A 15,432-nucleotide genomic window follows, 5' to 3' on the forward strand; every position below is an offset into this window, starting at 1 on the left:
CTCCAGTGTACTGCCGAAGTGTAAGTTTCATTGATATAAAGATTTGTTTAAGAGCCCGCTTTTTTAGAAATGCGGAACTTCACTCCAAGATTAATTTCTGTAAGTTCATTTTGCACTTTCTTCATGTGAATCTTCCACAAATGAGTCATTAAAAAATTGCAATTGTGACAGGTGAAGCGCAGCTATAGGGAGATCTATACAGTCTCTTTTATTTCCATTAACAAGAAAAACAATACATTCCCCCCTAAATCAGAATCAAAATGCATAAACGAAGTCTTGCGTCTTGCATTCCATTTCGCTGAAAAAAAAAATGGTACTATGAACAGCCTCGCAACACCTGAAATGACATGTGTCCTTAATGCGGTCATTGCATAAAAAGACAGATATCGCTTTCAAAGATACCAATGTGAAAAAGGTAAGCTACTAAACAGTTATGGCCGGTAGTTAAGCGAAAGGTCATAATAGCAAAGGGTCGATGCGAATAGGAGTATCTATCGGTAGAAGGGCATTACAACGCTTAATAGATATTGTGTCCTGTATGCGCCATCGAAATCTTGAATAAGTGGCAGTTTTAGTAAATCTTTTAACAATGTCGAATGAAATTTTGTTTTTTTTATTAACCTTTGAATTATAGAATCCTTTTCGATCAGCGTCTAAGTCCGCTTATTGCCGGGAATACCCAAATGAGGCGGTTTCCATAGAAAAATGGTATGAAAATCCTTGTTTTTACTCTTTTTAACAAGGAAACTGAAATGGGTAATAGCTTATGATGGAGCGAACAAATCTGCCTTAATAGCATAGATAGTTGATACGAATTCGAAAAAATTACGATATTCTTACAATTTAAATTCTGTTTTCTAAGTGTTTTGACAGATGCAAAGCTATTTTGAAAGATGCAATTTCATCATGAAAAGCCACTTTAAATTTCTCAATAGGATATGAAAGACGAACATTCACAAAATCCGCTGGCTACAGATTTATGGTAATCTATCATAGAAAATCCATTTGTGTAAAGTCTGAAGCTATTCTTTCTCAGAATACTTTAAGTTAATAGTCTCCAAAGAAGGCAGTACAGTATAATCTCAGATAAGGACTTCTTCGAGAAAGGACTAGCCATTCCGAAACAATACTTACTGATACACATCCAGCGGACTTAATCTTTTGGTTAATTCGTGTACATTTACCACCTATGTCCTTTTTTCCTAAGCTTTCAGGACAAAACTCTTGTGTACTTTTAGAAGTCTGGGATTGTTTAAAGAATACTGCAATAATGATTTCATATTCATTGCAACTTTTGATAAAAAGTAATGGCTTTCTCATCTTTATAGCCTCAACTAATTTATTATCTATTAAAAATTCACATGTAACTGAGCAAAAATTCTTTGTCATTGATTAGAAAGATGTTACATAAACTGTCAAGGACTTCGGGGAATTTAAACTTATCTATTCAAATACGCAAATGCATACGTCACATAATTCGCTGGAAATGATCTTTGTCTTCAGGTAGGCGTACCATTGATTCGACGTTGCAAGTATATTGCATATAGTTTTTTGCGTTATAGAGGTATTTATGAAGAAGGATGAGAAATTAGAGAAATATTTTAGAACCGTATAACTTCCAAGAAACTTTGGGCACCACGTTAACCCCATATGATCAAAACGGTCTTCCTTTCACATGATTACTGGTCTTAAAATAAAGAACAGAATTTATCGCAATAAGCCATGGTTATTTCAAGATACAGAAAATATAACTGATCGGATCGGAAACGGTGGTGATCAGTACTACGCCCAATTCCCGAAAACACACTACTCCAAGTGAAAATATGAATGGCAGAATGCAGAAGACACTTTTCTGTCATCATATGACTCATGTACATGCAGTACGACAAAAGTAAATTTCTGACATTCTGGGCTGTTTCTATCTCTTAATTCCTGATATATTCGAAAAAAACATTGTTTTTCTTACCTATTAATAATTAACCTATAATTAATTACATACAAGTGAAAGGATTTTGCAAATGACGACTGCACTAGAATAAAGACTCTCAGTTTCTCTTCTGATATCGTTCCAGTGCAATAAGTCTGTTAATTACCCCTCAATTATTTACAGATACGCAACATGACAAGCAACTTAAATTCTCATGTAGAAAGCCTTGCTAATGAAACGGCAGCAAATCACAAGTACTCGGAGGTAATTTTTCTAGATATTTTTATTTTTTGTTAATTAGATTGTAGTATACTTAATTTGAAATATATCTAGCATACTATGACTTAAGATTTTTATTTATCACAGAAATAATCATACGGCGTTCACGTTGTTTTAATATGGTCTTCTAAACCAAACGACATGGGGTTAAGCTTAAAATAATAATCACACAAAAACACAAAAAAAGAAGCTCGAACTATTGAAAACTGATTGTCAAAATAATTTATTGCATATTTCTGATGTGATTGCTTCAAATATCTTTATATAATTTTGAAGGCCGCTTCCAGTCACTAAAATTATATAGTCACAATAGAAATATGCCACTCAGTGTTTCAATGTTATTATAATAAACTGCAGTTAAAACTGCCATCTTAAACGTTTCGAAATACGTATGTTAAACGTGATGGTAAAATTTTGAAGACGTTACCATACAATATGTAAGATTTCTCAGGGTCAACATGTACTGTAATTAAAGTACGGCGAGTGTTATAATCATAGTTGTGAGCATTATAGGAGTATTTACAGATGTAAAATGCGAGGGTTGAACAGTGCCGCCCTAACCACAGGGCTAAATGGGCTATAGCCCCAGGGCGCAAGCCTTTTGAGGCGGCAATTTTTTATTTGCGATATAGTAAAAATTTATTTTTCATTTTATTAGTTTTTACTTATTTTTAAATTAAAACACTTCTTAAAATATTAAACTGATTTTTATTTCTTCCAAATGTGCTGAAAAACGATAGATAGAGAAGGGCAACGCGAAATAGGAGTAACACCCTACCGATCGTACTTTTGTTTCAGTCGCATTTGAACTGTCGGAGCTGTACTGGAGTTAATATAAGACCACCTACGTATACTCACCGCGTCGCCAGGGCATATTCATTTATCTAAACGTAAATTGTATTATTTTAACAATCCTGATAAAAGATAGGAACATAAAGGGGTCACTGATGCATACCTTAATATAGATTGCACGACAAAAGTAAAATTGATATAATTTTAGTATTTGTCGACTGAATAAGGTGAATTAAAAATTGAAAATTAAGTGGAAATTATTAAATTATATTATTATATTCCTAAGGTAAGTGCTTTTCCTTTTACATACACTAGTGGACAAAAAAAAAAAAAAAAAAAAAAAAAAAAAAAAAATGGCATTTAGCAAGATAATATTTATTAATTTTAAAAGGTTAAAAAATAAATTGGTTTTTTTTTTCTCATTTTATATTTAAAAATATATTTACTTTAAGGTATAAAGAAATTAGGTAGTATATTGAACGGTTTATAAAAATGAAAGTGGACAAAAAAAATGCATATTGAAAAAAAATAGCCTTTTCCCGCCAAAAAACATAAAAAAAATTCTATGATTCAGTGCATCCATGTCAAAGCAATTATCAATTGAAGATAAGGCTCAAATTGTAGCTTTCCACGAGTCTGGAATGAGCCAAATGGAGTTAGCAAAAAAATACTCCTTAAATCAATCAACAATTTCCAGAATTGTTAAAAAATATATTATAAGAGGGTCTTCATCTCGAAAACCGGGATCTGCTTATATGCTTATATGCTTCTTTAGAAAAATTTGTACAATCGAAACGAAATATAGATTCGTTTAACCTTTACAAATCAGAAGGTATAAAATTATCTGGCTGTTATGAATACAAACGGTTACGGAAAAGAAAAAGACAGTTCGACGAAAATACGTCGGAAAAAGTGCAACTTGATGCAAATGACGAATTCCGCATAAAAACATATTATGCTATTATTGATAAAATTCTAGCAGAAGTACAAAAGAGAAAATGTGCATATGTTGACATTTATTCAACATTTGGGTTTCTAGTTAATTTAAAAAATATAAATGAAGACATAATTAGAAATAATGCTGCAAAGTTGTGCGAAATATATCAGAATGATTTAGAAAACAGCTTTATTGAAAAATGCCTACATTTTAAACATGTGAATTTATTGGAAAATACCGAAAATATATCTATCGCAGAACTAAGTTTAAAGACAATAATCGAGTTAAAAATTGAATCTACATTTCCAAACGTAACCTGCGCATATTTTTAAGTATCGCCACAACAAACTGCAGTGCCGAAAGATCATTTTCAGCAATCAAAAGAATAAAAAATTACTTACGATCTTCTTTGGGAAAGAGTAAACTCAATGATTTAAGTATTTTGTCTATTGAAAGAGATTTATTTGAAAATTTAAATACTAGTGATATTATTGATCAGTTTGCCAAAGAAAAAGCTAGGAAAGTAAATATATAAGTTACATTTGTTTAGATTAAGGTGTGTTTTTGTTCTTAAATGGTTTTTTATTTAATTAAATTTTATTTTTGTTTATGTTATGCACTGATGGAGAATCATATAATAGTTCCGATAAAGTTCTAAGGATTAGACTAAAAACTGATCGGAACTGTCATTATTGAGATAATCCCCTCAAATCTGGGTAAACATTTATACCCATCTTTTAAACAAGTGACTTTAAAGAAAAGTTACAATAAAGATAACAGTTTATTATAAAAGTAATAAATAGTTTTTTTCTAGTTCTGACACTTTTGTTTTGCATAACTTTTCCGACTCCCATTTGCCATTCTGTGTATTTTCTTAGGAAGAAGGGCGCATTATTTTTAGTAGCCCATGGGCGCCGAATTCCTTAAGACGGCCCTGGGGTTGAAGTCTAAGATCATAAGTAAACTGGTAAAAGTGCATAAGACACCAGAGTCTTCATTACAGAATTGAATAGATAAACTAACCAGCTAGAGTTTGACACATCTATGTAGTCTATAAGGTTCGGTGGGGATGGATGCTGGATGAGAATAAACCGCTGCCATGGGGCTACTCGAACGGGATCAGAGATAAAAACTTTTGAACGAAAGACTGAAATTAACTGTATGTTCTTTTTTTTTCTCCTAAGGAACACTAGGGTTCTTACATTACATGGTAATATAAAATTAGGCAAAGTCACTTAACACAAACTGTTGAGCATACTCATTATAGTATTGGATACGTAAATAGAATAAAGTTAGTACTTTTGTTAGCTTTTCAGCCATTTTTGTTAAATTTGAATTTCACTTTTACGACAAAATAAATTGAACAAGGTATTTCTCTCCTTTCTGTAGACTCACTTACGCATTTACTTGTTGAACTTTAAAGAATCACTTATATCCTACTTTTCTGACACCACTGTCATACATACTTCTGCATGGGTTCCGGATATATATTTACTTCTTAATGTAGACGTGAACGTAATATGGGTATTTCATGTAACAGACATTTAATAGCACGAACACTTTATTAACACACGAAGAAAACAAATAGTTTACACAAAAAAGAAATAAACCATATGCACCATTATTACGCTGCCCATACAGCGGATTGTTTTGATTGCTAAGAGTCTCTTTTCGTCTACTGTAAGTCACGTGAGAGAGATGCATTGCACGCCGTACGGTTAAACTGCGCATGCGTGCTCATCACGTCATCACAAACTGTAACTGAGTATGCTTTCCAGCAATTCTGAGAAATCGAAGATACTGGAGGATCACCGAGGGTCTTGAATTCAACTTAGAAAAAACTTTTGCAATCATTTTCCCGCGGGCTGGGATCAAAGTGAGAACTCCACGATTTAGATATCAAGGAAAAAGAATAAAGTTTGTTGATGTTATTAAATATTTGGGAGTCAAGATTGATTGCAAGTTGACCTTCGCAGATCATTTTAAAACAATTCATCCGCTCTCAGATGATATGTTAATGTTTTACAGGAGATCTTTTTCTAGTGAGACACTTTGTAACAAATCATGCATTCTTAAAGATATTTTGAATAATGTAATTATCCCTACAGTTTTCTATGGAATTGGTGCCTGTGGATCCAGAGCCGGGGATTTGGTCAGGTTGAGGAACAAACTCGATGCGATACAGAGGAGCTGGTGCTTAATGATTACAAGATGTTTCCGTACTGTCTCAACTGAGGTGCTCTGCGTTCTAGCCGGCACGCCGCCTCTTTCAATTTTATATAAATTATATTTTGAAAAATTTTTGTTCAGAACTGGTAGACTTGATTTTAAATTGTATAAAGATATTTTGATTACAAGGCATATGTTTGAAAGAATTAATAATATTTTGGTACATCCTTCTGATTTATGTGTTTTTGAATTTGATTGTAAACTCCCAATAATTGGAGAATTGGATATTTATACTGACGGGTCCAGGCAAGATGATAAGTTGGGTGCAGCATTTGTGATTTATCATTACGGAACTGAAATTGAAAATAAAAAATATAAGCTTAATAATTATAATTCTGTATTTCAATCGGAATGCTGTGCTTTACTTAAAGCCCTTCAATGGGTTAAGAAAAATTTGACTTGTGTTAATTCTATTCATATATATACTGATTGTATGTCTTTGCTTCAATCCTTGACCTCGGCCCGTCCTACTAATTTATTAATATTTGATATTAAATGTCTATTGAAATTTTTGATGGAGAATATGTGCATTCATTTACACTGGATAAAAGCCCATGTTGGCTTTGTTGGAAATGAAAGGGCCGACGTGCTGGCTAAAGAGGCGACCACTAATGATGATTGCGAATATATAGAAATTTCTGGTTCGAGAAGTTATGGAATTAGAAACATGAAAAATTTTTATGATGATATTTGGAATACTAGATGGAATGAATCAGAGAGGTGCGTGGGTCTTTTGAAGTCTATTAAAATTCAAAATGGTATGCGACCAATTAGTAATATTGATTTAAACCAGTTTTTAACTGGGCATGGAAGATTTCCCGCGTACCTCTCGAGATTTAATTTACAAAATTCAGACTTGTGTGGTCATTGCCATCAAGTTGGTAACGCAGATCACTTCTTGAATCATTGTTCCTTATTGGAAAATTTGAGAAAGAAATGTTTGGGAGATAAGTCATGGAACTTGGAAATCTTAAAAACATATTCTAAATGTGCAATGAAGTTGATTAATTCTAACAGAGTTGAATTTGGAATATTTGTTTAGTATTGTGTATATTTATCTTTTGATTAGGTGTATTATATTCTCAGTTATGAGTATTTATAGGTTTACTACGAAAATTTTGAAATTTTTCTGTGTATTGTTTTATTTAATGCATTGTGGATGTTTTATGCATGTGGTATTTCGAGGAGATGCAGTTAATTGTTGCATGGATATGGCCTTGCAGATGTTGAGAATTTGATGGATTACCAGATTTAAATTATCGAAATTAATGGTGGTTTGGAGTTTCAGGATTTTGATTTTTAAATTTTAAATTTTATGGAATTTGTATATTTTTTCTTAAATTTTAAATTGTAGTTTTTGATTTTAAAATGTTCTGAAATTTTAAAGTTTTAAATTTTTTCTTATATTTTGTTCTTAATGGAGTAATTGCTAAAGTTTTAATATGATACATGGCAATCTTAAGTTTTTCCAGTTTTGGTTTTGGTTTGGTTTTTGGTTTTTGGTTATTGGCAGTCTTGGAGCTTCTTTTCTATGATTATCAAAGATAATTAATACATTTGAATTCAGATAGTGGTAGGACTATTAAAGTAAATTTTTGAAATAAAATAATAGTTTAAATAGAATTATGATTATACAAATAATATGCTATTAAAGTAATATTGTAGGGAATTCGGTTTGACCTTCTACAGGTTATTTAAATTGGGAATTCCTCGATGGCTTTGGACCGCCTGTGCCTGTTCCGAAAATTCATGTGAATGAATGTTTCTTGAGAGTTTCCGCCACTCTGTTTGCCCGTGGGGTTTTTAATTGTTTTTGGATTTTGAATGTTTCGTGCTGTGCTTCGTTGTTTGTATGTCTCTTCCTTATTTTTAGTTCATTAATTAACCTCCAATTATTTTAGTTAATTAGCTTCTTTTTCTCTCTTCTTTTCTTTTGTGGTCTTGAGGGGGTCGACCCTTTATGGTCATATGGTTCAGTGGGAGTAGGAGGATTGGGTCTTCCCTGTATTATGACTATTATGACTACCACATTGGCTTTGCCCATGTGCCCATCGATCTATTTTTACTTAAAAAAAATCAGACATTGAATAAATTCTCCATTACACATATACTCAGAAATCTGCTTTCACTTAAAAAAAATCAGAGAATTGCAGAAACTTGCGCGTAACCAACTCCATTGATTTGAGTTGTCGAATTTACTCTTCGCAAACCAGGAGCTCTTTCGAACAGACCTTGAAATTCGATGCCTACATTCACCTCCAGTAAATCTACACATACGCTCAAAACCGTCTATACGGTTTTTTCGCTCGGTTTCATTTTTGATCCGCAAATTGGGCACTTATACGATATTGCTATCAAACTTTTCTCCATACACCACTCAATAACGCTCTTTTTATCTCTTCACTCCAACTGATAAAAAAAATCCAGATCCAGATACTCATCCATTCTTGCAGTAAGCACCGAGTTTGACACACTCATCAATAATCAAAACATTCTTTAAGCAAAAGAATTCTTTTCTGTATTTTCAGAAGTTACGGTTATAATTTTTAATTCATGCATTCAATATTTTCAATCGTTTGCTAATGATCGTTTCAATCGTTTGGTATCTTAATAATATATTTGTGAGAGATAATTCGTTGCGTTAAATGCTAACACTACCACACAACACACAAAAGTAGATTAATAATAAAACAAATCTCGCGCAGAACATTATAAACCTACCATTTCAACTAAGTTAAAATATAATTTAAGTTTTCTTTAAATACGAAGCTTTGGCATAGCGCACCACATTCGCTTTGCCCATGTGCACATCGATCTATTTTCACTTAAAAAATACCAGAATTGCACAAACTCGGAATCGCCCACAACCTCGGCATTGCGCACCACATTGGCTTCGCCCATGTGCACATTGATCTATTTTCACTTAAAACACATCCCATAATTGCACAAACCCGGCATCGCGCACAACCTCGGCATTGCGGACCACATTGGCTTTGCCCATGTGCACATTGATCTATTTTCACTTAAAAAAACTTCCCCGAATTGCACAAACTCGGCATTGCGCACCACACTGTGCCCATATGGACATCGATCTATTTTTCACTTAAAGAACATCCCCGAATTGCACAAACTCGGCATCGCGCACAACCTCGGCATTGCGCACCACATTGGCTTTGCCCATGTGCACATCGATCTATTTTCACTTAAAAAACATTCCCGAATTGCACAAACACGGCATCGCACAAAAACCTCGCCATTGCACACCACATCGGCTTTGCCCATGTGCACATTGATCTATTTTCACTTAAAAAAACTTCCCCGAATTGCACAAACTCGGCATTGCGCACCACACTGTGCCCATATGGACATCGATCTATTTTTCACTTAAAGAACATCCCCGAATTGCACAACTCGGCATCGCGCACAACCTCGGCATTGCGCACAACATTGGCTTTGCCCATGTGCACATCGATTTATTTTCACTTAAAAAACATCCCCGAATTGCACAAACACGGCATCGCACACAACCTCGTCATTGCGCACCACATTGCCTTTGCCCATGTGCTCATCGATCTATGTTCACTTAAAAGACATCCCCGAATTGCACAAACTCGGCATCGCGCACAACTTCGGCATTGCGCACCACATTGGCTTTGCACATGTGCACATCGATCTATTTTATCTTAAAAACATCCCCGAATTGCACAAACACGGCATCGCACACAACCTGGTCATTGCGCACCACATTGGCTTTGCCCATTTTCACATCGATCTATTTTCTCTTAAAAAACATCCCCGAATTGCACAAACACGGCATCGCACACAACCTCGTCATTGCGCACCACATTGGCTTTGCCCATGGGCACATCGATCTATTTTCACTTAAAAAAACTTCCCCGAATTGCACAAACTCGGCATTGCGCACTACATTGGCTTTGCTCATGTGCACATCGATCTATTTTCACTTAAAAAACATCCCCGAATAGCACAAACTCGGCAACGCGCACAACCTCGGCATTGCGCACCACATTGGCTTTGGCCATGTGCACATCGATCTATTTTCACTTAAAAACATCCCCGAATTGCACAAACACGGCATTGCGCACCACATTGGCTTTGCCCATGTGCACATCGATCTATTTTCACTTAAAAACATGCCCAATTTTCACAAACTCGGCATCGCGCACAACCTCGGCATTGCGCACCACATTTGCTTTGCCCATGTGCACATCGATCTATTTTCACTTAAAAAACATCCCCGAATAGCACAAACTCGGCATCGCGCGCAACCTCGACATTACGCACCACATTGGCTTTGCCCATGTGCACATCGATCTATTTTTACTGAAAAAAATCAGACTTTGAATAAATTCTCCATTACACATATACTCAGAAATCTGCTTTCACTTAAAAAAAATCAGAGAATTGCAGAAACTTGCGCGTAACCAACTCCATTGATTTGAGTTGTCGAATTTACTCTTCGCAAACCAGGAGTTCTTTCGAACAGACCTTGAAATTCGATGCCTACATTCGCCTCCAGTAACTCTACACATCCGCTCAAAACCGTCTATACGGTTTTTTCGCTCAGTTTCATATTTGTTTCGCAAATTGGGCACTTATACGATATTGCTATCAAACCTTTCTCCATACACCACTCATTAACGCTCTTTTACCTCTTCACTCCAACTGATAGAAAAAAATACAGATTCAGATACTCATCCATTCTGCAGTAAGCACCGAGTTTGACACACTCATCAATAATCAAAACATTCTTTAAGCAAAAGAATTGTTTTCTGTATTTTCAGAAGTTACGGTTATAATTTTTAATTCACGCATTCAATATTTTCAGTCGTTTGCTAATGATCGTTTCAATCGTTTAGTATCTTAATAATATATTTGTGAGAGATAATTCGTTGCGTGAAATGCTAACACTTCCACAGAACACACAAAAGTAGATTTATAATTAAAAAAATCTCGCGTAGAACATTATAAACCTACCATTTCAACTCAGTTAAAATATAATTTAAGTTTTCTTTACGAAGCTATATCATACTTATAACTTGTTTTTAAGAAGAGGCGTTACCAATATTACGTCATAAAAAGGCGTGTCCAAGCATAAGAGAAGTAAACACAGCATCGACTGATGCAGTCTATTCTGCGATTTAATATTATACCTCACCGATTATTTTCTCATACTGTTCCTTGCTATCTGTTAAATGTCCATATGTAAGGGATGAATTATTCTTCACTGCCTTAAATAAATTCTTAGAACTATGAGCTTATATAAATAATATATGAGCTTATATAATGTTGCGTGTGTACGGGTTCGTTACGAAATGAATGCACAAGTCCGATGAACAAAAATTTATTATTATCACAACAGGTATGCTTAAATTTCCTAAAATATTCGTGCAGTATTACAATATCTCACAGTAGTTGTCTTTTAACTACTCAAACGTTCAAGAGAACTTAATTCAAAACAGTTAAAGAAAGCTAATCCGCGAATTCGCTACAATCAACAAGAGCAGTTTTCTAAACAACAACAAACTAAGTAACTACAACGAACTGAGAAGTTTTCCTCCTTTTATAAGATTTTAAAATCGCGCGCGAGAATTTTCTAGTACTTTCTCGAAATCAAAAAAAGATATTTATTAAATGTTACATGCTAACTCTCTTGTATTTTCAATTTTTCGGCTTAGATTTCTTTTATTATTCGTCACGCGCTGCACTGCGCGGGAAATAAAACCATTTAATTTACAATTCAACTAACATAAGCTATTTAAATACCAAATTCCTAACAATATTATACCTCACCGATTTTTTTTCTCATACTGTTCCTTGCTATCTGTTAAATGTCCATATGTAAGGGATGGATTATTCATCACTGCCTTGAAGGAGCGGTCTTAACATCCGTACCCTGGGGTATTCTGCAGTTTCGTCTTGTGTGTCCTTCAGCACCGCAGTTCCAGCACTTAACGGTCGGTTTCATATCACCAATATTCCATCTCAAGGCGTACAGTTGTCTAGTTAAATCGTCTAGACGAGCGATGACTTGATCCCCTGGCTCCTGGACTTGAGCAGCTCTGACTGGGTGGCGGTCTCGACGAGTTTCCTGCTGGGCTGCCCCGAATTTCATGGCGTACACTAAAGCGCTTTTCAAATCTTTAACATCCGCCTTTCGCAGTACTTTCCGTATTTCAGTGTCTCGGATGCTATCGATGAAATATTGCAGCTACAGGATTTCTCTTGTTTCTGTCGGGCACTCCGAAAAGACGTGATGTAACAGCCTTTCAACATCCGTGGCGAGCTCCTGAAGGGTTTCGGTGAGCTTCTGCTGACGGGATTTTAGTTGAAGCCTTCTGTAGTCTTTTAAACACTTCACTCCAAAGCGCAGTTCCAAGGCGCCAGACAGACCTTCGAAATCTAACCTTTTGTTTTCGGGAAGAGTCTGAAGGATATCCGCTGCGTCGGCTCTTAAAGAAGCGGCGAGATGATAGGCCTTAGCTTGGGAATCCCATCCATTCGCACCCGCCACAATAGAAAATTGTGTCTTATACACCTGCCAGGAGGTCTTCCCATCATATGTCGATAGCTTCAGAGAGGGACGAGCAGGCATGGGTAGAAATTTTAAACCATCCGAAGTGCTTCCTGCTGTCGCTACGAATTTCCTTAAAGTATCCACTTGTTGTGCAACTGCAGAACCCTGTCATCAATTTGTTGTTCGATTTGGTGTTGGACGGCACAAACTCATCCTTCAATTCGTTCCTCCACAGCAGAAACTCTCGCTTCTACTTGTACTTTGAGGAAAGAAACTCTTTCTTCTATTTCTCCAACCTTACTTTCGACCGAGTTTATCCTACCTTCTATAGCCTCAAATTTGTTTTCTATTACGCAGGTAATTTCTTTTTTCATTTCCTCTTGACCTGATTTCATCTCGCCTTTAACGGATTTCATCTGGTCTTTAACGCATTCCTGTCCCGCTTTCATTTCTTCCTTAACAGATCTCATCTCTCCTTTAACGGAATCTTCCATCTTTACCTGAACTAGCATCCATCTTTTCTTTCATTTATTCTTTAAATGCAGCTTGGCCAGCTTCCAACTTTTCTTGGAACGCAGCAAAAGCACTGATGAGCTGCCTCAATTGTTCTTCCATCGCTCTTGTTATTGGCATTCAAACCCCACTTCTGACAACAAAAATTGTTGCGTGCGTACGGGTTCGTTACGAAATAAATGCATATGTCCAAAAAAAAATGAACAAAAATTTATTATTATCACAACAAATATGCTTAAATTTCCTAAAATATTCGTACAGTATTACAATATCTCACAGTAGTTGTCTTTTAACTACTCAAACGTTCAAGAGAACTTAATTCAAAACAGCTAAAGAAAGCTAATCCGCGAATTCGCTACAATCAACAAGAGCAGTTTTCTAAACAACAACAAACTAAGTAACTACAACGATCTGAGAGGTTTTCTTAATTTTATAAGATTTTAAAATCGCGCGCGAGAATTTTCTAGTACTTTCTTGAAATCAAAAAGAGATATTTATTAAATGTTACATGCACGCGCTCTTGTATTTTCAATTTTCCGGCTTAGCTTTCTTTTTATTCGTCACGCGCTGCACTGTTGCGGGAAATAAAACCATTTAATTTACAATTCAACTAACATAAGCTATTTAACCCTTTAACTGCTTAAGACATGTTTAAACGTTTTTTGAATTTCTTTAAAAATGCTTAAGACGTCTTTACACGAATTTCAAATCGCACGAAAAATGCTTAAGACGTGTATACACGAAGCCCGAATTTCGGGAAGATTGCTTAAGACGTGTTTAGACAACGCGATCTGGTCTTCCTTCCCCTACCTTTCTGCAGGCGGCTGTCAGTTGACACAAAGGTCTTAATAGGTGTGAAGTCTCTTTGAAAAGAGCACTTTAGGAAAAAGTCCTTAGAGTGAAGTATCTTTGTCAGACAGCAGGTATGTATTATCTGTGTGCCGACTAAAAGTTTGCGAAAGAAGATAAATCGTTTTACAACTGTTTGCCTTGTGGTACTTTATACAAATGAAAGTCAAACAGGATCCGACGTTGTTATAGTTCATTGCCGAATTTTAGTAGAAACAAGAAAAAATAAGAATTGTAACGGAGGACGCCTTTATGCCTATATGTTATAGAATCAAATATTTTATTTTTGTATTGAAAAATGATTACAATTTCTGATTCGTCAGGAAACAATATAAAATGTTGCAACCAGCTTTCTTGTTTGCCTTCGTATTTCAAATGCGCGTTATTATAATGTTATATTCTTCTTTTTACATTCTTAAATGTTCAAACTGTGCTTTTAGCATGCCTGAGTTTTGTACTCGTATGTGTGGCTCTATGCTCCGTAGAAATGGCGAACTGACATATAAAAATTATATGAATGTTGAAAGGAAGATATTTTACTCGAAACTTCAACTAAATGGAATAAATGAATACGCCGAAGGAATTTCTAGAAATATTTGTTTTAAAAATTTTATTATTAAGATTTTAAATACAAAATGTTTTGAAATCTAAAGAAAAAAATATGTAATGCTTGAAACATTTTTGGAAAGAAATCTATCGATATAAAATCTCTTAAAATTAATGAAGTGTAAATTAATTAAAACAGTTAGTGTACGGAAGGGTTAGATATACTGCGCACAAAAAATTACAGTCAGAAGATCAATTATTTAAAGATATAAATTAATTACATTAAAAGAATTTAAAATAAATTAACATCTGTCCAAATGTCAATGCTAACAGCAATAGCACGAATGAAAGTTATTCTTTAAATTCCGAACTTAGTTCATCCGTCAGTACGCAATGATTGTGTCTTTGCGATTACTTTTCTTACAGATACTACAAAAGGCCGCCAACGAAATAGCGGTAAAATCGTTGAATACTAATAGTTTGAAGCGGGTTCAAATCCTGATGAATGGATTGCCTGCATACCAGTTTTAGCGAATGTTTGTTGCGCATGTTTAATGTGAATATGAGACAATTTATTTAGCTTTTCATGATGACGTGCCTTGACTACGAGTCCTCGCTCGGGTTGTGTTTGGTTTGGCTTGTTAGATTATTAAGCACGTGAAGGCGATCTGTCTAAGGGGAGGTATGCTTTCGTGACAGATTTTCTAAGGGAAACAATCTCGCACTGCAAAAAGTTAAAACCATGAAAACGCCCATGCAATCAGCTTGTTCACGGGGGTTTGAATGCAGGTCAAACTACCAGTATGTTAAGAGAAGCGATTC

At 35.1% G+C, this 15,432-nt stretch overlaps 1 protein-coding gene across 3 annotated transcripts in view; it reads left to right on the forward strand.

Annotated features, from left to right (window-relative positions):
• LOC118203294 (endothelin-converting enzyme 1-like) overlaps positions 1-15,432 on the forward strand; it is a 260,831-nt gene that overhangs the window by 139,810 nt on the left and 105,589 nt on the right. For all 3 annotated transcript variants that reach the window (XM_085824282.1, XM_085824273.1, XM_085824278.1), the window contains exon 13: positions 2,111-2,191. In XM_085824282.1, coding sequence (XP_085680408.1) covers positions 2,111-2,191 — 81 coding nt within the window. The remainder of the gene's footprint in view (positions 1-2,110; positions 2,192-15,432) is intronic.

The sequence above is a fragment of the Stegodyphus dumicola genome, chromosome 1, assembly GCF_044657685.1.
Source record: "Stegodyphus dumicola isolate Sdum_Otavi_A_Nest chromosome 1, ASM4465768v1".
In the NCBI taxonomy this organism is placed as follows: Eukaryota; Metazoa; Arthropoda; class Arachnida; order Araneae; family Eresidae; genus Stegodyphus; species Stegodyphus dumicola.